The following is a 22,254-nucleotide window of genomic DNA, read 5'->3' on the forward strand; positions in this document are numbered from 1 at the left end:
CTGTTTGCTGGCGGAGTTTGGGTATCCATTCCTCCTCATGGAATGAGGGATAGATCCTGACTAGTTTCAGTTAATAATGGTAATCCTCTTCTCATTGCCAGCCATTGGTTTAGAGTGGTCACAGGACCCAGTTCTGTGCAGATGAACAAAGGAGAGATCTGACAGGTTACCTCTGGAAAACATTCCTTCAAAGATTCGAGGGATGAATCATGCAGGGTGAAGTAGAGTCTTCTGTCGAACGTTGCCTTCTCTGCATGGGATGCCTGGTTGTGTCTTTCAAATACGGATTATAATTTAAGAATGGCCGAGCAGAAATATCGGGAGAACCTGGGACCTAGATGATGACGTTGAGCCACTGAACCAACCAGCCATGTAGCTGGGCCACCTCTGGACTGTCTCTTCTGTAGTAGACTAACTTTACTTTTATGCCAGTTGATTTTGGTTGCTCTGTTAGCCATAACTGAAGATACAAAGTTATACCTTTGTAGGAATTATGCAATTGAGAAGTGGACTTTAGGTAAATCATCTATTTAGAAGTAAGTACTGATAGAGAGCTTTATCTTAACTTTCTGTAAATCTGGATGTAAATAGTTTGAGCACTACAAATCAACTTGAAACAATTAAATGTATGTTTCCTTGAATTGTTACATCATTGACCTAAGAACCTTTAGAGCCCGATAAAGTGTCAGGTATACCTTCCTTTTTACAATGCATGACAAATTTTGTTTAGGTTAATTTATGTTATCCATGGATCATCGCTATAGTGTGAGTTGACAACATAGGTGTGGAGGGTAAGGACCTTTGCTTTCCAGTGATTAGCCGCATAGCCTCTATTTGAATAATTGACCCCTTACGGCTGAGATGAAATGCCATATTTTCTGTGTATTTCAGTCACTTGTGCCACCTGTTTTTGTTGCTTAGCACTTTCCCTCCACATTCTTCTAGATAATCGTGAGTATGCTACATAGCAGGAATGAAAAGTCTGGTAGGTTGTATAGTTTTGTGTAGGAAAATATACTCATGGTGTATTTGTGGAAATGATACCTACAAAGATTCCCACCGTAATCTGTCATTATAGCTTTAAACACACAGTATGCATTTTAAGTAAAATACTCAAAAAGTTTCAACGGTTCACCACATTCTTCTTACCAAGTGCCTGCGCATGAAAGAGCCTGGTACACATAAGTGGTCCCGGACTGCCTCTCTGATGAGGGAGCAGTGTGATCTGTTCAGTTTCAAACATGTCCGTGCTCTCATGTTATTACATCTCTGAAAGTAAGATCAGTGGCATGTTCTTTAATGCCACTGTTTTTCTTCTCTAGAGGCACGTAAAATAATGGTTTTAGACTTGATGGAATACAATATATGAAAAGTTTTTAACTGTCCCTGGCAAGTGTGTAAGGTAACACAGGCCCGGGTTCATAAAGAAAGCACTAGAGGGACTTGAGCCTCCCTGTCCTGCAGTAAGGACTGAAGGGGGGACTGAAGGACTTGGGGGTGAGTTGGGGGGCAGGAGCTCCTGGGTGTTGTACCAGTGACCTCATAATTTGGGGTGTGAGCAGATCATGAACTCTGAGAGGGGCTTCCAGGGGCTGAGCAGAAGGCAGACCCTTCCTGGCCGTGGACACGCGAGATCCCCCAATATTCTGTATCCTCCTCGAGTTAGTGAAGCGATGGCTTACTGACTCCTTCTCACGTGGATCAAAATGAAGACGTAGTTTTAACACCAAGGCCCTATCCCCTCGGAGGCCCCCGAGTCACCCGCTTCTTTGTTCCATGTCAGTGAGCTTGGTGGCACTGTCCATCCAGGCTCTCCAGAGAAGACTGTACAGTCTTGTGCAGATGTGGCCCAGCTAACTGCCAGCTTTGCAGGCTGCCTGCAGTGAAACAAAACAAGGAAATTCCTTTTCCTTCTCACAGAGATGACATCACAAACCAACGGTGTTTCCCTTCCCTGAATTCAAAGTCCGTGATTCCTGCCAAACTGATGAAGTAGCATGGGCTGCCGACTTGTTTCCCAAGCCCAACTCTGGGGTGCCAGAGAACCCCAAGCAGTTCACACGTCCAGGGACTGCAGGGGTGCCCTGGGGGCAGATGTGGCTCTCGGCAGGGAGGTGTGAGCAGCCAGAGACAGTAGGGAGGCCGGTGCCAAGGGGAACTCGGGGACTACACGACATTGCTCTCCACTGTAGTGTCCCAAGCACATCGCTGCCCACCACGGTCCTTTGTGAGACCGAATGCAGGTGCATCAGCCCCATCCAGCTGAGATGAGGGGTGGACGTGACAGACACAGTGTGAGCTGCATCGTCCCCTCCTCATTCCACAGCCATGTCATTACCATAAGTAGGCACGTTTTTCCGGATGAAGGAGGACCTTCTGGTGATCATGTAATGTGCCAAGAAGGGGTTCCTCCTAGCTGGGGGTGGGCTTTCTCTTCTGTAACACATACGTCTGCTGAGGCCACCCTGAGGAACAGCAATAGGGGTTAGGCCTTTGCCCAGCTCCTTCCATTAGCCGAGATCTCCAGACACCTCAGCAAGAATAAATGCCGGGAGAAGACAAGGAGTTTACCAAGAGCACACCATATGTCTCCACCACTAGTGGGATGTAGAAATCCAGATTTCAAAATGGTCTTACTAGACATCCCTTGAGAAAAGTGTATTGGTTATATGAAGCAGGAACAGTTACCCCAAAAGAGGTGGGGAAAAGGGCATCAATAAATGGCATGAAGCAAATGCTTCACTAGATGAGTTTAACTGCAGAGTGGGTGCAGCCAAAAAGCCAGTGAGTGGGCTGAAAGACAACAGCAAATGATTTCGCCCTCGACGCAAGAAGAAAGAGGTACAATGTGAAAAATAAAACAGAGGATGGTAGAACACCCATATCCTGGGGTTCTCAAAAAGACAAGATGGGAAGAAAACCCATGAATTAAAAGTTTCTCAGAATTAAAAAAAGAATGAAATTAAGAGAGGCTTTTGTGATGCCAGAGGGAAAGATCCAGAAAATCTCAGGTCTGTAAAGCAAAACACTGTCTTAACCGGTAACTAGAACAAATGAGATCCAGTAAAGTGGCAAGAAAAGGGCAGCACATCCACAAGAAGGGATACGACGGTGCTTGGAGTCATCAGTCATTAGAATGCACAAGTTAAAACAAGTTACACTGATCAGAATGGAAAAAATGACAGTGATGTAAAATAAATACTGGTAAGGATGTGAATGGTGATTGGTAATATTTGTATACCGTGGGAGTGGGTAAACTGACCTGGAAATACCTTTTAAAATTCATGTGTGTGGGGCACTTGGGCAGCTCAGTCAGTTGAGCGTCCGACTCTTGGTTTCAGCTCAGCTCATGATCTCATGGTTCAGGAGTTCCAGCTCCGCATCGGGCTCTGCACTAACAGCACGGAATCTGCTCGGGATTCTCTCTCTCCCGCTCTCTCTCTGCCCCTCTCCCGCTTGCACACACACTCTCTGTGCAGCTAACAAAGTTATGGAACTTTCTCTGTCAAAATAAACATTTAATAAAAATAAAAAATCTTTAAAATTCATGGATGTGCCTTCTCATGCAGTGGCACTGCTAACACATTGATCCATCCCCAAGAAATTCTGTACACGCGTGGATGTGTACACAGGGAATTCTGTCAACAGGATGTTTGAGATGTCCGGGTCACCAGAAGAGGTAATAAAACGCTGATCAAGCAGTGGCGTGCATAACACATTTGATAAAACATGGATATGAACTTTAAAAATGAAAAGGGATTTCCGCAACTAAATATTTGTATCCGTTAACATCACACACACACACCCATATACGTTACAATGGAATGTGGTTAAGGTCATAAACCGACCAGCATGAATGGCTGTGAGAAGGGAACAGAATCAGAGTTTGAAATGAAGAGAAAAATCAGGCACAGAATGGCCTCCATGCAGAAACCAACATTGAATATAAATGTTTTGAACCCACTGGTATGATTAACACTGTTCCCCAGGACCCCTCCAGAAACATTAAAACAAAAATTAAAGGACCTGAGAAGTAAAACTCCTCATCGTTGTATGCTGTTTAGTTTTAGCCAGAGTTTCACGGCTCGGGTGCCTAAACGATGTCTGTGTCTTTTCTGGCAATTTCAACCCAACCCAGCTTCCAATAAAATTGTCGTGGCTGCTCCATTTGTTGGTTCCTCCATACCTTAACTTTTTTTTTTTTTTAGGTAGACTCCATGCCCAACGTGGGGCTTGAACTCACAACCCTGAGATCAAGAGTTGCACACTTTACTGAGCAGCTGGTGTCCCTGTCACTCTGTACTTTTAAATGTTCTTGCTAGGATGAAGGAGCCCCCAGCTGGGAGTACCTGCACCGCGTTGCAGAGGTCATTTTGTGGGAGAGACTGCATTGCTCAGTGCACCACGGTGCCCCCTTGTACCGTTTCAGCTGTGCGCCTCCCTGCAGAGCTGAGTCCCCGGCTTCAGCCAGCAGTGGCCAGGTGACTAAGTTTAGGTCCACGGAATTCGAGCTGGGGGATATGTCATCTTCTGAGTCATATTCGAAGAGGGCTGTTGTTCCCCACTGCCTCCTCCTCCCTCCATGGGCTGTGACAGCACCATGGTGACAAGGGTAATACCTGAGGACAGGGCTTGGCCAACTGGGCCTGGGAAGGGCCGGGTGGAAACACTTCAGGCTTTGTGGGTACAGCCCCTCACAGCTGCTCAGCCCCGCCTCCACATGTGACAGCACCTACACAGCCAATGGGGATGGCCTGGCTGTGTCCCAGTAAACCTTTATGTATGGACACAAATTTCAATTTTGTAGAATTTCACATGCCATAAAATATTTGATTTTTTTTTAAAAACTGACAAATGTAAAACCCAATCTTGGCTTACGGGATGCACCAAAAGGCAGCAGGCCAAATGTGGCCCATGAACTGTACCTTGCTGACTCCCTTTTAGGGGATGGAAAAGTAACAAGATAAAGGGGACCCTTTCTCTAGAGAACATCCTGGACCGGAGCTATCCTATTTCCCTGGACCGCCCGCCTGGTAGTTTAGAATTGTACATGAGATCGCCATCTTCTCTCTTACCAACTAATCCAACACTGATACAGAATTAGCCAACAAAAAAATGAACCACAGTCATTTCTTCTAAACTGCAACATATATATTCTTCCCAAACCTAGTGGTATGCTAATGACTTAAGAGTAAATCACAGGAAGAAAATAAAGGGCAGCCCATTCAAAACCTCTGTAATATAACAAGAGTTCTAGCACAATCAGTAGCAATCCTAATAAAAGATGTGGTTTTAAAATATTAAGTTCCGAATAAAATATGCAGTATTTCTATCTTTAGAAAAATGTGTGCTCACATCTTGATTTCTAAATATCACACTTTAGAGTAACAGTTTACTCCAAGGCTGATCAGGAAAAATAAGACCACGGAACATTTATCTGTACTAGTAAACAGGAAGTGCTCAGGAACTGATCAGAAGGTATGGCAGAGAGGAGGAAAATGGGGCTCTGCCCATGCCACCCCCCCCGCCCCTGCCCCCCAAGTAGGAACAACTAATGAGCTGGCATCTTCTGCAGAACTCTAGAACCTGGTCCAAAATTTCTAAGTATCAGGCGAGGCTTGATGAGGCAGGGGCACAGCTGTGCAGCCAGATAGATGACTCTCCTGCCCGCCTACCACCTCCACCCCTGCCCCCACACCTCAGATCAGCTACCAAATGGGTGACAGCCTGCATTCCAGGCCAGTGGGTTGTTCTCAAACAGCTGCAGAGTGGGCTTCACCTGCTGGACAGAGGTCTGTAGGAGGGTTTCGAGGGGCATCCTCTTGTTTCCTGGACCCACATCAGTCATGGGCCTGGGCAGCCTCCCAGATGGCTCATGCCGAAAGCATTTAAAGGCACAAGTCCAGGGGCGCCTGGGTAGCTCAGTCGGTTGAGCATCGACTTCAGCTCAGGTCATGATCTCACAGTTCGTGAGTTCGAGCCCTGCATCGGGCTCTGTGCTGACAACTTAGAGCCTGAAGCCTACTTCGGATTCTGTGTCTCCCTCTCTCCCTGCCCTTCCCCTAGTGGCTCTTTCTCTGCCTCTCAAAAATAAAGAAACTTAATAAAAATAAATAAATAAAGGCAAGAGTCCTGGCTGTAGCCAGCTGGGGCAAGAAATGACAGTCAAGGTGAGCAGCAAACTGAGACACCTGGGAAAGAAGAGGTTGAGAAAGGAGAGATGTGTGGGAATGAGGGCTTCTAGAAGCTTCCGTGCATGCCAGGAAATGACGTGTGCCCTGGGTGGGTCACAGGCTTAGAAAAGGTCGAGAAGTCGCTAGGCTCTCACTATGGATGGGCCTGCAGGTTCAACAGAAACGAAGTGAAGGCTGAGGCAGAACCGGAACCAGCTTGGCTGAGCAGTGAAGGCATGCTTGATAAAGAGCCAGTCTGCAAAGACTGGGACAACATTGTTTTTCCTCTTTTTCTTTCTCCCCACCTCTTTTTTTCTGTTTTTTTTTTTTTTTTTTCTTTTTTCAGCTCCAGGTGTTTTAAGCAAAGTGAGAAAATACACCTAACTCTTAAGTTACTGGAACAGAGAACAGTGGCTGCACATGACAAGGAATACATACCTACTGATACGGAAAAGTCAATAAAAAGAGCACACAAGAAACAACACAAACTCTGGGGTGAGGGGAAAATTTGATTCCCAGAGCTGCTGATTATATTTAAAATGCCCAGTTTTGGGGTGCCTGGGTGGCTCAGTCAGTTAAGCATCTGACTTTGGCTCAGGTCATGATCTTGTGGTTCATGGGCTCGAGCCCCCACGTCTGGCTCTGTGCTGGAGCCTGCTTGGGATTCTGTGTCTCTCTCTGACCCTCCCATCTGCTCCTGCTCAAAAATGAACATTAAAAAATATGTCCAGTTTTCATCAAGTAATTGTAAAACGTGCAAAGAAACAAAGTATGGTCTACTCACAGGAACGAGTAATTAACAAGCTGTCACCATGAGTCCTACCTCTCTGGTCACTGGGGATGGATCAAGAGTGTGCCACGCTTGGTGGGCAGCTATTTGAGACTATATTTAAACACAAACTCCAGCAGAACCCCAAAGGCTTGGGAGAAGAGCCTGGTTAAGTCCACTCGGGAGGCTGTCTCTAAGAACTAATGCGGGAAAAGCCAAGAGAGATTTGAAAAACAGAATGAAGAGAGACGTGCTTTTCAATACGTGGCAAAACATTACAGAGACAGAGCAATGAAAACATGGTTTAGCTCATCACAATTCTAAAAGAGGTCCGTAAGACAGAATCAAACAAGCCAGATTCAGAGTACTTACAAGCTATGAGTTAGGACTGACTGCAAATAGGAGAAAACCCAAGATAACCAAGCGGCTAGCAGCTCCATCATCCAAACCAGCCAACCGCTGGCCTGCGATGTCTACCAAAGCCCAAGCAGGAGCCCCCGTCGAGTCTCGCTGGCCTTAGATTAGGCATCCATCCCAGGAACTAAACTGGGCTCACAGGGCGGGCGCTGTGACTGGCCTGCCAGGGAATGTGCTGGCTCTGGGGTATCAGCTTCCCTTTCTAAAAGGATGTGGGGAAGAGCACTGAGCACACAAAAAGGAAAACCACTGCAAATGATCATTTAATCCATGATAAAGACAGTATTTCGAGTCAGGGACAAAAAGATGAGTGGCATAGACAACTAGCAGTTCATTAGGAAAATAAAAATTAGACACATCAAGCCACATCTTGTCAAGAAAAATGGAAAAGATCAACGAATGACAATTTTTTAAAGGTTGTTTCACATAAAGAGAAAGAATACTTGGTATGTAACTGGGTTGCAAAAAGAATTTTCCTGTGCTCCATTTCTTTCAGACAAGAAATAACAGTACTTCATCATTGCATGGAAATTTATAGGGCACAGGGCAGTCACTGAATCATTTTCTCAAAAGAAATCATTCTTGCTCCCAAATTCCTGTATCTAACATATGTGAATTACATAATAAAAATGAAAAAAAAAAAAAAGTATACCTCCACAATATTAGGATGCTTTATAGCTCCAAGGAACAGAAAAGTCTCAAGTCCAACAGGTGTAAGGAATGTGAACGACCTTCACCTTCCGGGTACAGAGCGGCTTCCGAGCTGGTGAATTCACCATCCGTGTGCTCCCTGCCTGCGGTTCTGCCCTCCCTCAGCTCACCACCCTGACCTCCAGCCCTGAGTCACAAGACGCAATCAACAGGTATCCAGATGGACAATGCCATTCTGCCCTGATTCATCAATGAAGAATCACCCCAAATACTTCCCTAAACATCCTGTTGGCCAGTGTTTGGTCAGACTCTCAGCCCCAAACAGCCTCTGGTGAGGGAGGAAAACCAGGCCACACCAAGGCACTGCCATGAGGAGGAAGGGCTCAGCACAGCTGCCGACCTGCTGTGTGGACACTGAGTGAGGAAGGAGACAAGGACAGGACACTGTCTCTGGCGTCCTGTTATGCACATGGCCCCTGGGTCCCTCACACAAGAACTCTGTCGCTGTACATCTGTAGGCACCCCAAATACTGTCAGGAGCAGGAAAGAGAAGGGTATTTTCTACACACGCCTGTCTTCAGTGTAACAAACACTCTGTTTTGTTAACAGAGCTGCACCCTGCCTTTGCACACTTAATGACTGTGTTTTTATTAAATCAGCTAAACCCAAGACAGGCAAACACTTTTAAGGTATTGTTTGCCTTCTTTATTAAAGAGCAGATCAGTAACGATGGGCATCACTATTTATAAATGCCAAAAAGAGAGTGAGAGAATAGATAAGTAGTGAGGTACTTCTCCAAAAGGTTTAACGAAATTTCTCAGAGCTCTGTTAAGAAAAGTAGAGTGGACACCCGTGTCCCGACCACTATGTTCAACACTAAGATCTTGCTACTTTCTGCTTCATCTACTTATGTACGCATAAGCTGCACTTACGTACTTCAAAGCTGCAGACATCATGACAGCTTACCTTTCTGTTCCGCATGGCATCCTAGAAAGATTCCCATCCATAACCACCATTATCACACTTCGGAAGAGTAACTAATTCTGTAATATTACCGAATACCATTCCACATTCAAATTCCTCTCAATGCCTCCAAAGTACATACGTGGATGTCTTCCTGAGTTGGATGTTTTGGGGATCCGATCAAGGATCACGCACTGCATCTGATTATGTCTCGTTAGTCTCTTTGTATTGAAAGAGTCCCCCTGACCCTTTCTCTCTTTTTAAAAATGACATTGGCTTTTAGAGATCAGGCCAGTTGCCTTGGTGAATGCCCCACAGATTTCGCTGATTGATTTCTCCACTGAAGCTGTTCCTCTCTTCTGTATTTTCTGTAAACTAAAAGACTAAGCGCTTGATTAAAAACCATATTAAACATCCTGCCAAGACTATACCCCAGTGCAACGTACGTACGTACCTCACACTGCATCTCAACAAGAGGCACACAATGTCACCCCTGGTGAATGGGGGTGAACAATCATTCCATTGTAAAGGTTACCTTTTACAGGGTCAGTGAGGAAGATGTCTGTGGGAGATTCTCTGGCACTGCACAAACTCCCAGTTTCCTTTGTGTCAAATGATCCTGGCATCCACTGATCATCTTTGCCTAGATGCCCTAGGGGTTACAAATTAGCAATTTTTCAAATTCTATCATTCCTCCTACATTTATTAGTGGACACTTTTCTGTAATAATCAGCCTTTCCACAACTGTGCCCACTAAAAGGGCAGGGTGGAAATTCTTTCCTTCTAATTACGGAGTAAGGCGTTTGGGCAAGATTTGTCTCCAATGGTGGAAATGAGCTCAAGCCCCTTTCTCTTTTTCTGTATTGCTGTGGACAGACTTTTTTGTTTATTCGAATGTTGCCATCAGTCATAGTCAGTCTGTTTGATCATCAAATTACCTCAAATTTGGCCAAGGAGAAACCCTGCAGGCTAGCTTCTGGGACCTCTGACATCTCCCCATTAATCTTTGAGTATTTCCTTGTTTTCTGACACAAGAGGTCCCAGTCTCATCCTGGACACTTCAGGGCCCAGGTCTAGAACCAGCTGTCTCTCCGGGGAGTCCTGGTTCCTTGTGTGGGAAATGCTGGCACCATATCTGCTCATCTGTGGGGGGGTGCCATGGCTTCTGGACCCTCAGTGGACACAGCTAAGAGATATACAACTTCTAAAAAATAATGAGCAATACTTTCAGTTCATATTTCTCATTATGGCAAGGTTTACACAGATTCTTGTTTTTATGGTCAGTTTTATTCTCTTAAACTGGGGGTTTGGGCTCTGGTATCTCCAATGGTTTCTTTTTGCCTTATCTTACAATATACAAAAACTGGATCCAAAATAACACCAGGATTACTAATAAAATTAATGAGCCATGTTTAAAATTTTTTGCAGGTCTTTGTCCTTAAACATATCCCACTGAAAACATACAGTCATAATTCTGCATTCACAAGTTTCTTGTAAAAATTATTTTCTCTGTGCGGTTACCAATTCGATATAAAGATGATTTCTGTTTTCAATTTCAGAATGCTTTTATTTTCTATTTTTGAATATGTAAATAATTTTACATTTATTCAAAAGTCAAAATTTCATAAAAAGGTGTAACGAAAGAAATGTTGCTTCCATCCCTGACTCTAGCATGTTCACTCTTGCCTCCAATTCATTTTATTAGTTTACGGTTTATCCTTCTAGTACTTCCCTTTGCAAAAATAAGCGAGTGTGTGTGTGTGTGTGTGTGTGTGTGTGTGTGTGTGCATGTTACTTCCCGACTCTTACACTGAATGTAGCGTGATATATGGTGTTGTGCACTTCCCTTTCCTTAACAGTCTGTTGGGGTATAGTACTTCAAATTTGTCAAACGTATCACTTATAATGCATATTGTACTATAAAAATACAAAAACACACTGGGGGCATTTAGTGTGAGAAATCTGTCCTGATAATTACTAAACCATGGGGAGATACTTCCTACCGACACCAATTTCAACATCTGCTACGTAAACCAAACATACATCATGTGTGTACAAAGCCGTCCTTACTTGGGCACCTCAAGTGTCTCATGCTGTCAGCTGCTGCCATGTGCTTTTCCAAAGGCCTCATACTCCCACAATGAGCATCTTCAAAATCTGGTACCACGTCAGAATTATGACTTCTAGTGCTACATTATCTCTAGAAAAAACAATGTATTCACCTATTCCAAATTGATAGAATTCCCCTCAACATTAATTCCTTTCTTCTACAGAGTTTGATTTTTCTCTTTGAACGCTTTCATGTATGTAAAACATTTATATAGTTCCACTCCAGCATCAATTACCTGGTGATCAGTAAGCTGTGACTCTGTAAATGCTTTTATACTTTTGTTGCACTCTGTGATTTTAGCGCCGTGACTGATTTCTCTGAGACACAGGTTAGATTCATAGGTAGATGCTAATATACGGGACATTGTTAGGGCTGTCTCTCCACATGAGTTCTTTGATATTCAGTACTGTATGACATGGATACCCCCCCGACATTCATTCCAGAGAGAGCCCACAAACCCCCGCCCCCTTGTCTTCTGATGCCAATTAAAGACTGAATTTCCACAGGAGGGGGTCTCCACATTATTACAGTCATAAGGTTTCTCCTGGGTTCTCTTGGTTCTTTTGTCTCGTGACAAAATTTGACTTCGCTCAGGAGGGTTTTCCATGTCTGCTGCATCTTAGGGTATCTCTCTTGTGTGAATTACCTGATGCTTTGTGAGAGTCGATTTCTTGCAGAAGGACTTCCCACATTTGCTACATTCATAGGGCTTCTCCCCCGTGTGTGCGCGCTGGTGAACCGTGAGCGTCGACTTCATACAGAAGGACTTCCCACATCGCTTACACTCATAGGGCTTTTCCCCTGTGTGAGTTCTCTCATGATTAATGAGGTTTGACTTCACATAAAAAGTTTTCCCACATTCCTTACATTCAAAGGGGCTCTTCCCTGTGTGAGTTCTCTGATGGACAGTGAGGTGTGATTTCATACAGAAAGATTTCTCACATTCATTGCATTTATAAGGTTTCTCTTCTGTGTGAGTTCTCTGATGTATGGTTAAGGCTGACTTATAACAGAAAGATTTCCCACATTTGTCACATTCGTGGGGCTTCTCCCCAGTGTGTGTTCTCTGGTGTTCAATGAGGTGTGACTTCTGGAAGAAGGTTTTTTTACATTCCTTACACTCATAGGGTTTCTCCCCTGTGTGTGTTCGCTGATGTTTAGTGAGGTGGGACTTCTGGAAGAAGGTTTTCCCACATTCCTTACATTCATAAGGTTTCTCCCCCGTGTGTATTCTCTGGTGTTGACTGAGGGCTGACTTCATATAGAAGGATTTCCCACATTCATTACATTTATAGGGTTTCTCCCCCGTGTGAGTCCTCTGGTGTACAGTTAAAGTTGACTTATGGTGAAAGGTCTTCTGACATTCGTTACATTCATAGGGTTTGTCTTCCGAATGTGTCCTCTGATGATCGATGAGATTGGACTTCATGGAAAAGGCTTTCCCACATTCACTACATACGTGGGGTTTCTTTCCCGTGTGATTTCTCTGATGAATATTAAGAAGTGACTTCACATAGAATGACTTCTCACATTCATTACACTTAAAGGGCTTCTCTCCAGTGTGAGTTCTCTGGTGTATGATGAGGGTTGACTTCATATGGAAGGCCTTCCCACATTTGTCACACTCATGTGGTTTCTCCCCTGTGTGCGTTTTCTGATGTTTAGTGAGGGCTGATTTTTTATAGAAGGACTTCTCGCATTCATTGCATCCATAGGGTTTCTCCCCCGTGTGGGTTCTTTGATGTACTATTAGGATGGAATTCATGGAGAAGGCTTTGCCACACTCGTTACATTCATAAGGTTTCAAACCGGTGTGAATTTTCTGATGTTTAGTGAGGTTTGATTTCACACAGAAGGTTTTCCCACATTCCTTACACTCATAGGGTTTCTTCCCTGTATGAGATACTTGATGGATAATCAGGGCTGATTTATAGCAGAAGGACTTCCCACAATCTGCACATTTATAGGGTTTCTCTTCTGTATGCTTCCCCTGGTGTACGTGCAGGGCTGACTTACAGTAGAAGGATTTCCCACATTCATTACATCCATAGGGTCTCTCCCCTGTGTGTGTCCTCTGATGGTCAGCAAACTGTGACTTCTGTAAGAAAGTTTTCCCACACTCATTGCATTTGAAAGGTTTCTCCCCCGTATGTGTTTTCTGATGTTTAGTTAAGTTCGATTTCACACAGAAGGATCTCCCACATTCCTTACACTCATAGGGTTTCTCCCCCGTGTGAGTCCTCTGATGATGATTGAAGTTTGATTCTGCGTAGAAGGATTTCCCACACTCAGTACACTGATAGGGCTTCTCTCCTGTGTGAATCCTCTGATGGACTTTGAGGGCGGAGTTATGACGAAAAGACTTGTTGCACTCACTGCACACATACAGCCTCCTTTCTGACTGTGTCCTCTGCTGACCAGGAGGGGCCAACTGAACGGGGGCTGTGTCACACTCACTAGGCTTCTCTCCTGGGTGAGACCCCGGATGGTCTGTGGTTGTGATTTCTGAAAAGTTTTCCCACATTTATTACTTTCACATGGTTTCTCTCCTGTGTGTATCTTCTGGTGCTGAGTCAGGTGAGACTCCTGGTAAAAACACTTCCCACAGTGACTACATTCAAAGGTTTTCTCTCCCGTGTGAGTTGCAGGAGGTTGAGTGAGATGGGACTTCTTGCTGAAGTTATTCTCATTTTCATTAGATTCTTGGGTTTTCTCCTCCACGTTAACTTTCTGATGTTTTGAGAGGGCTGACTTCTCACACTCTTTGACCTCAGTGTGACTCTTCCTTGTGTGAGTTTCCTGAAGGACTTGGCGGGCTGACTCATCACTGATATTTCCCCCATGTTCTGTACAATCAGGGGATTTCTCTTCTGTTTGAGCCCTTGTAGGTGGAATGATGGCTGACTTATTAAGGAAGGTTTCTCCACATTCATCATCTTCAAAAAGTAGTCCCAAAGTTTGAATTTTGTGTTGCTCAGTAAGGTCCTGAGTCTGACTGAGGGATTTCCCGTCTTGGCTATGTGCATCAGATTTCTTCCCAGTAGGAATATTTTCTTGATTATTAGCAAAAAGAAATTTCTCACATGCAGTAATTTCATCAGAGTTCTTACTTGAATGACTTTTATCACTAATAATGGATTCTGAAACATTTTTCAAACTCTTTCTACATGAGTCATACTCACAGGGTGTTTTTCTGCAAACATTATCTCTCTTCTTAGTCAGAGATTTTTTGTTAATGAGTGAAACTCGCCACAAACATTTATTTTGGTTTTCCTGGCTTCTGTCTATAAGGTCATAAATAAGAAAAATTAAGTCCACTTTAAAGATGTTAACACATTTCCTATGATTACCAAGATCAAGATAATTAACACATCCATCACCTTACGTAGTTAACAAAAGTAGATTGTGCGTGTGGTGAGAATGGTCAACATCTACTCTCAACAACTTTCCACTGTTCTTACCGTCTTAGTCCCCGTGCTGTGCATCACACCCCCAGAACTTGAATAAGTCATTTGTGAGGGAAAAAAAAATCAAGCTGATCTAAGACAACCATAATAGCATTTAGTGCTAAAAGCAATGGAGAAAGAATGACAAATCCTTCAAGACTAAAAGTAAATCCCAATAGTTTCATATGTAGACAAAATGGTACTCAGGTGAAGTAACGCCAGTGAGTCTGAACATGCAAGAATGCAGGTAAATATTGTTTTCATGAATTCTTAAAGAACCTACTAGAAAATGAACTTCAATCAAGAAATGGTAGGAGTGCCTGGGTGGCTCAGTTAAGCGTCCAACTTCGGCTCAGGTCATGATCTCACGGTTTGTGAGACTGAGCCCCATGTCAGGCTCTGTGCTGACAGTGCAAAGTGTGCTTGGGATTCTCCCTCTGCCTCTCTCTCTGCCCCTCCCCAGCTCGCTCTTTCTCTCTCTCTCTCTCTCTCTCTCTCAAAGGAAGGAAGGGAAGAAGGAAAGGAAAGGAAACAAGAAACAGTAAAATGTAATACAGCAGGAGATTTCTTCTGAGCACTGATTTGTTGAACTGGGAATCAAGCCTGGAAGCGGGGCCTGCCTATGAGAATACAATGAAAACATAAAGGACTTCAGATCTTAGAATTATTCGATGTTAAATTATAAACGTCCCCAAACCGATCCTCCCCAACCCCCCAGCGCAGTAACACCTCCCACCACCATCATCATGTTGCTCAGATGGAACGCTTGCCTCCCCCCATCACATGCCACATCTGACTCAGCAGCCAATCCTCCTCTCTAAACACGCAGCCCCACCTCCCCATGTGCACCAGCTCCTTATGCTAAGCCGCCATCACTTCTCATCTGAAGCAATGCAAGCATGTCTCCCCCACTGAAACCCAACAGCCCACACAGCTCACCATCTAGGCTAACCTGACTAGTGCTCTGCTGTCTTTGTGACAGGACTTTACTCCTGCAGGAAACTCCTGCCCAGGAAGCTACAGATTGCAAGTAATTTTAATATTCAGTTCAGAAGCTTCCCCAAAACCCTTTTTTTTTTAAATTTTTCAAATTATTACTTTAGAGAGAGAGTGCTAGCAGGGAAGACGGGCAGAGGGAGGGAGAGAATCTGAAGCTGGCTCCACACTCGGTGCAGGGCTCGATCCCACAACCCACAATGATTGTGACTTGAGCCTAAATCAAGAGTTAGATGCTCAGCTGACTGACCACCTAAACACCCTTTCCCAGAAAGCTTTCAAATAAACTGCTTAACTTTCCAATAAATAATAAACTTTTTCTCCAGGACTCTTCAATCCTTGTTGTGTTCACACATCCTGAACTATTACACTAGTGTCCTTACCCAATGGTTATCAAGATCCTGTCTGAAACCATACCCTCAAATCCCACAAATAACCTGATTTTGTTCACCCACCTACAAGGCACTACTGAAACTGTCAGGGTGAGCAATAAATTCAAATGTGCCATATTGGCAGGCGATTCTGGCAGCGTGCTCGTGGGGCCAGCCCTGCATACGGTCTCTGTTTCTACTTTTAATCACCACACTCGCACCCATCTCTGATCTTCTTGGACAGTAGTGGCCACAGAAATTCTTCTAAAATAGTCTTTTGCAGAAATCTGTTAACAGCTGCCCATTTCACCAAAAATAGAGTCAAAGCCCTTACCATGCCCTGTAAAACATCATCTGGGCTCTGGCTGACTCTCTGAAGTCATCCCCTACCAGTGTTCCTCTCAAATGCATCCTTGCAGCCACAGTGGCCCCCAGAGCACTTCCAACAAACACCTGCCACAAGAGCACGGCCCAGGTATTCACTGTGCCTGGAACCCCTAGAATCCACATAACATTCAATTATCTGCTCTAAGGTGGACCTCATCAAAAAGGTATTCTCTGACCACCTTTTTTTTTTAATTTTTATTTTTTTAATGTTTATTTATTTTTGAGAGAGAGAGAGATAGAGTGTGAATAGGGGAGGGGCAGAGAGGGAGACACAGAATCTGAAGTAGCTCCAGGCTCCAAGCTGTCAGCACAGAGCCTGACATGGGGCTCAAACTCACAAACCATGAGATCATGACCTGAGCTGAGCCACCCAGGTGCCCAGGTGGGGTGTCAGAGAGCACACCCCACTCCATCTGCTTTTAGCCTGCTTTAATTGTCTTCATGGGTCTTGTCACCACTTGATAAGTAAATTTTTTAGTTATATCTATCTTCTCCTGCTAGCTTGTAAGCTCCAAGAGCTCAGGAAGATTGTTACATTTACTGGCTTATCTCCAACACAAAGAACATGAGTGGCACATAGTAGAAATATCTGCAGCAGAATGAATGAATGAATGAATGAATGCACACATGGGGGGAACATAAAAAGAAAATACACCATGAAAATGGAGGAAGATGCACACTAGAGAAAGAAACAGAAGATGCTAAGATGACGCAAGCAAGGGTTCAATACTGGGTGTCAGGCAGAAAAGGACAGCACTGGTATTTACAAGTGATGAAGTAGGGCGATTTGGGTGATTGGAGGTCTGCTAGCTCACTGTTCAGCTACTTCCGAAGGCCTCAGGGCCCAAAACAGAACTACTGAGACACACACCAACCTCAGAACCAGCCCATCCGGGACCTGATTTCTGTGGGCTTCATTCTCCATAATGACTAACTCTCCTTGATCACCCTGATCTGGGGATTCTCCCCTTGATGTCCACAGCTCTTCTCCTTGCTCCAACTTGAAGATCACCTCCGGTTTGGTGAGGCGACACCCTGTGAGTGGGATACAGGGTAAAACTCCTCACGGGCTGCTTGGGTATCAGGGCCCGTGGAGGACGAGGAAGGTGCAGCTTCAGGAGCCACATGATAAAGGTGCCCATTTGAACCTTTCATTAGGGAGGCAGGAACACATCCTTTCTATGCCCAATGCGAACATCTTTGACCCATGAGATGTACACACATTATCACTAAACACTCCTTCAAGGGCCCACAAACTCTGGCAGCTAAGAACGAAGAAAAGAAACGCATGCTATGAGACATTACACAGGGAACACCCCTCACCCACTGAGACCAGGTGGCTGTAGTTCTCCAGCATCACGTCCCGGTACAGCGTCCTCTGTGTGCCTGTCAGTTGTAGCCACTCATCCCGGGTAAAGTCCACAGTCACGTCCTTGAACGACATGGATCCTAGACCAGCGCATTTCTGTTCAAGCCAAAGAGATCAGTATTAGGTGACATGAAACAGATATGTGAGAACTCTTAACATGTTTACTCTGAGAGTTTACAACAAATATTATACATGTTGCCTACTCTGTATCTTGTTTTGTTTTTATTTTGTGGGGTAAACTGACATGACAGGAAAACCCAGTGTATTAACTTATTAATTCAAATAAAAAAACTACACTTCCTACTGTGTTTCTGAAACTGTCCCACCCTGCCAAGAATATTAAGCTAAATCAGTCCTCTTTTCTTCCCCCTGCCCTTAAGGAGCTTAAGCCTTAGTAAGGAGACAAATCACATTTACAAACACTTATCCTGTAATACGGTATTATGAGAGGTGCATGGGAATCATGTACAGTTAGTGTTAAATAAGGGTAGACAATATGGTTCTATTGTGTATTGTCAGGTTGTGCTTCATCTAGCAGGGGATCTTTGTTAATGTGGCACCATTACACAAGCAGAGCCAAGGAGGCATGACAAACACCCAGAAGTGTGACAGGAGAACGCGGTGTAGGACTCTAAGAAGATAAAGTTCTGCAAAGGTGTTCAGGGATACATTACAGAGTGAGTCCGGGTCTTAGTCCTATAGCTGAGTGTCTCTAAAATACTGCACCCTCACCCTAGCAATAAATTTTTGAGCACCTCCAATTAATTTATTAATAAATAATATATACACCCTGTCAACCCATGCAATAATGATAGGCTTAATTTAACTTTTTTTTCTTCCCCCTGGCTAAAAGTTTAATGTAGACAATTGACTGTTTCCTTCCTACTGGAGCATCCTGGGCCCTCTATAGGCGGGAGGTAGGACACTCAAGATAACGAGGAGCCAGTAAGGATTGAAAGCAATCACTGTCACAGCTGCAATGTTTACACTGAAACACAAGACAGATCTCAAATCAAAAACTTCCAAAAACCCGACTTTAAAACTTAAGGTACCAGGAAAAGAAGAAATTAAACCAAAACCCAGCTGAAAGAAATAATAAAATCAGAACAGAAATAAACAAAATAGAAAAACAACAGATAAAATGAAAATAAAAGCCGGTTTTTCAAAGAGATAAACAAAATGGATAAACTTTTACCTAGATGGACTAAGAAAAAACAGCAAAGTCTCAAATTACTAAAATCGGAAAAGAGTAAGGACATTGCTACCAATTTAGCAGAAATAAAAAGGCTTATAAGACATTACTATGAACTACAGTGTGCCAAAACACTGGAAAACCAAGAGGAAATGGATAGATTACCAGAAACACAAAACCTAGCAAGACTAAATCAGGAGGAAAATAGATGATCTGAACAGAACTGTAACTAGGAAGGAGACTGAGTCAGAAATGAGGAATATAGGGACAAATACAAGTCCAGGACCTCATGGCTTCACTGTTTCATTCTATCAAAAATTCAAAGAAGAGCTAAATTACAATCCTTCTCAAACTTTTCCAGAAAACTGAAGAGGACTTCCTAACTCACTTCCTAACTCATTCTGTGAGACCAGCATCACCATGATACCAAAGCCAGAAAAAGACACTGCAAGAAAACTACAGACCATTATCCTTTACGTACAGATGCAAAATCCTCAACAAAATTCTAGCAAACCAAATTCAGTAGTATATTAAAAGTACTACATACCATAACCAAGTAGTTTATTCCTGGAATGTGAAGATAGTTCAAAATATGAAAACCAGTCAACATGATATACTACACATTGACTGAAGGAAAAAAAAAAAAAACATACGATAATCTCAACTGATGGAGAAGCATCTGACAAAATCCAGTACCCCTTCTTCATGAAAAAACACTCAATAAGGGGCGCCTGGGTGGCTTGGTCGGTTAAGCGTCCGACTTCGGCTCAGGTCATGATCTCACAGTCCGTGAGTTCGAGCCCCGCATCGGGCTCTGTGCTGACAGCTCAGAGCCTGGAGCCTGTTTCAGATTCTATGTCTCCCTCTCTCTCTGACCCTCCCCTGTTCATGCTCTGTCTCTCTCTGTCTCAAAAATAAATAAACGTTAAAACAACAAAAAAAAAAAAAAATTAAAAAAAAACAAAAACAAAAAAAACACTCAATAAACTGTGAATAGTAAGAACCTACCTCAACATAATAAAAGTAATACATGGAAAACCCAGAGAAAACATCACATTCAGTGGTGAAAGAAAGTTTTTCCTCTAAGATCAGGAACAAGACAAGGATGCCCAATTTGCGCCACTTCTATTCAATATAGTACTGGAAATTCTAACCAGAGCGATTATGCAAAAAAAAAAAAAAAAAAGAGAGAGAGAAGATATTCAAATCAGAAAGGAAGAAGTAACACTACATCCATTTGCAAATAGTATGATCTTGTATGCAGAAAACCCTAAAGAGTCCACAAAAAAACTGAGCTAATAAAAGAATTCAGCAAAGTAGCAGGAAGGATACAAAGTCAACACACAAAAAACAGTTCCATTTCTATACACTAACAACAATTTGAAATGGAAGTTATAAAAACAATCCCATTTACAATAACATCAAAAAGAATAAAATACTAGGAATTAACAAAGGAGGTGAAAATTTGTACAATAAAAGCTACACAACACTGCTTAAAGAAATTAAAGACATAACTAGATAGAAACACACCCCACATTCATGGATTGGAGGACATAACATTGCAAAGATGTCAAGATGCTACCTAAAGCGATCTACAGAATCAACGCAATTCCTTTCAAAATCCCAATGATTTTTTTTTTTAACTTTTTTTTAACATTTATTTCTTTTTGTGACAGAGAGAGACAGAGCATGAACGGGGGAGGGTCAGAGAGAGGGAGACACAGAATCTGAAACAGGCTCCAGGTTCTGAGACGTCAGCACAGAACCCGACGTGGGGCTTGAACTCACAGACCGCGAGATCATGACCTGAGCCGAAGTCGGCAGCTTAACTGACTGAGCCACCCAGGCGCCCCTAGAAAAACTCTTCTTAAAATTCCCATGGAATCTCAAGGGACCCCAAATAACCCAAAACAATCTTGAAAAAGAAGAGCTGGAGGACTCATTATTTCCTGACTGCAAAATTCACTACAAAGCTACAGAAATCAGAACAGTGTGGCACAGGCAATAGACAGACATATAGACAAATGGAATAGAGAGCCCAGAAATAAAACCTCACATACAAGGTCAGATAGTTTTTTGTAAAAGTGCCAAGACCATGAAATGGGTAAAAGACAGTTTTTTCAACAAATGGCACTGGGAATACTGGGTATCCACATGCAAAAGAATGAAGTTGGAACCCTACTTAACACCACAGACAAAAATTAAAGTGGATCAAAGACCTAAATGTAAGATTTAAAAGTATAAAACTCTTAGAAAAAAACTTAAGGCAAAATCTTTATGACACTATACCTGGCTATAATTTTCTGGATAGGACATCACAACAAAAGGGCAGGCAACAAAAGAAAAAACAGATAAATTGAACTTCCTGAAAATTACAAAGTCTGTGCACCAAAAGACACTCTCAACAGAGTAAAATGCAACCCACAGAATGGGCCAAAATATTTGTAAGTAATATATCTGATAAGGTGTTGATACCCAGAATACACAGAGAACTCCTAAAGCAAAACAACAACAAACCACAAACAGCCAGTTCAAAAATGGGCAAAGGACTTCAGCATTTTCCAAAGAAGATACACAAATGGCCAATAAACACATGAGAAGATGCTCAACATCACTGATCATTACAGAAATGCAAATTAAAACTACAATGAAATACCACCTTGCACCCATTAGGTTATGATAATACATACACACACACACACACACACACACCCAAATGCTGGAGAGGATGTAGAGATAGGGGATCCCCTGTGCACAGTTGGTGGGGATGTGAAATAGTACAGCCATTATGGAAGGGTGTGGCAGTTCTGCAAAAAAGTTAAAAAACAGAATTACCGCATGACCCAGAAATTCTGCTTCTGGATATAAACCCAAAAGAATTGAAAGCGGGGTTGTGAAGAAATGTTTCTACACCTGTATTTATAGCAGCATTATTCACAATAGCTATAATGTGGAAACAACCCAGGTATTCCTCAACAGATGAAAAGATAAGCAAATGTGTTATATACACAAAATAGAATATTATTTATCCTTAAAAAGGAAGGATATTCTGACACATGCTATAATACAGATGAACCTTTAAGACATTATGTTAAGTGAAATAAGCCAGCCACAAAAAGACCGATACTGTATGACATCATTTACATGAGCTAAATATATAGGAATATCAGACATAGATATAAATATATCAGATATCAGAATAGTCAATATCATAGACAGAGAATAGTGGTTGCCAGAGACAAGAGGAAGGGAGGAATACAGTTACTGTTCAATGGGCACAGAATTTCAGTTTTATAAGATTAAAAGAGTTACGGGGATGGATGGTGGAGATGGCTGCACAACATTATGAATGTATTTATTTAATACCACTTAAAAATAATTAGAATGGTAAATTTTATATGCCACAATAA

At 42.9% G+C, this 22,254-nt stretch overlaps 2 protein-coding genes across 4 annotated transcripts in view; both read right to left on the bottom strand.

Moving 5' to 3' along the window:
* Positions 1-1,142: 1,142 nt before the first annotated feature.
* The window catches only part of LOC122210245 (zinc finger protein 81), a 30,069-nt gene continuing 8,957 nt past the window's right edge, over positions 1,143-22,254 (bottom strand). For all 3 annotated transcript variants that reach the window (XM_042922848.1, XM_042922847.1, XM_042922849.1), the window contains 3 exons: positions 17,607-17,748; positions 17,223-17,318; positions 1,143-1,877 (listed from right to left, as the gene is read on the bottom strand). In XM_042922848.1, the coding sequence (XP_042778782.1) occupies positions 1,780-1,877; positions 17,223-17,318; positions 17,607-17,748 (336 nt within the window). In that variant the 3' untranslated portion in view covers positions 1,143-1,779. The remainder of the gene's footprint in view (positions 1,878-17,222; positions 17,319-17,606; positions 17,749-22,254) is intronic.
* Positions 12,588-14,845, bottom strand: LOC122210243 (zinc finger protein 239-like). Its single transcript, XM_042922845.1, is given in 2 exon segments — positions 12,588-12,721; positions 12,723-14,845. Coding segments are annotated over 2 exon segments (930 nt in total). The 5' UTR covers positions 13,608-14,845; the 3' UTR covers positions 12,588-12,676.

This window comes from Panthera leo, chromosome E3, assembly GCF_018350215.1.
Source record: "Panthera leo isolate Ple1 chromosome E3, P.leo_Ple1_pat1.1, whole genome shotgun sequence".
In the NCBI taxonomy this organism is placed as follows: Eukaryota; Metazoa; Chordata; class Mammalia; order Carnivora; family Felidae; genus Panthera; species Panthera leo.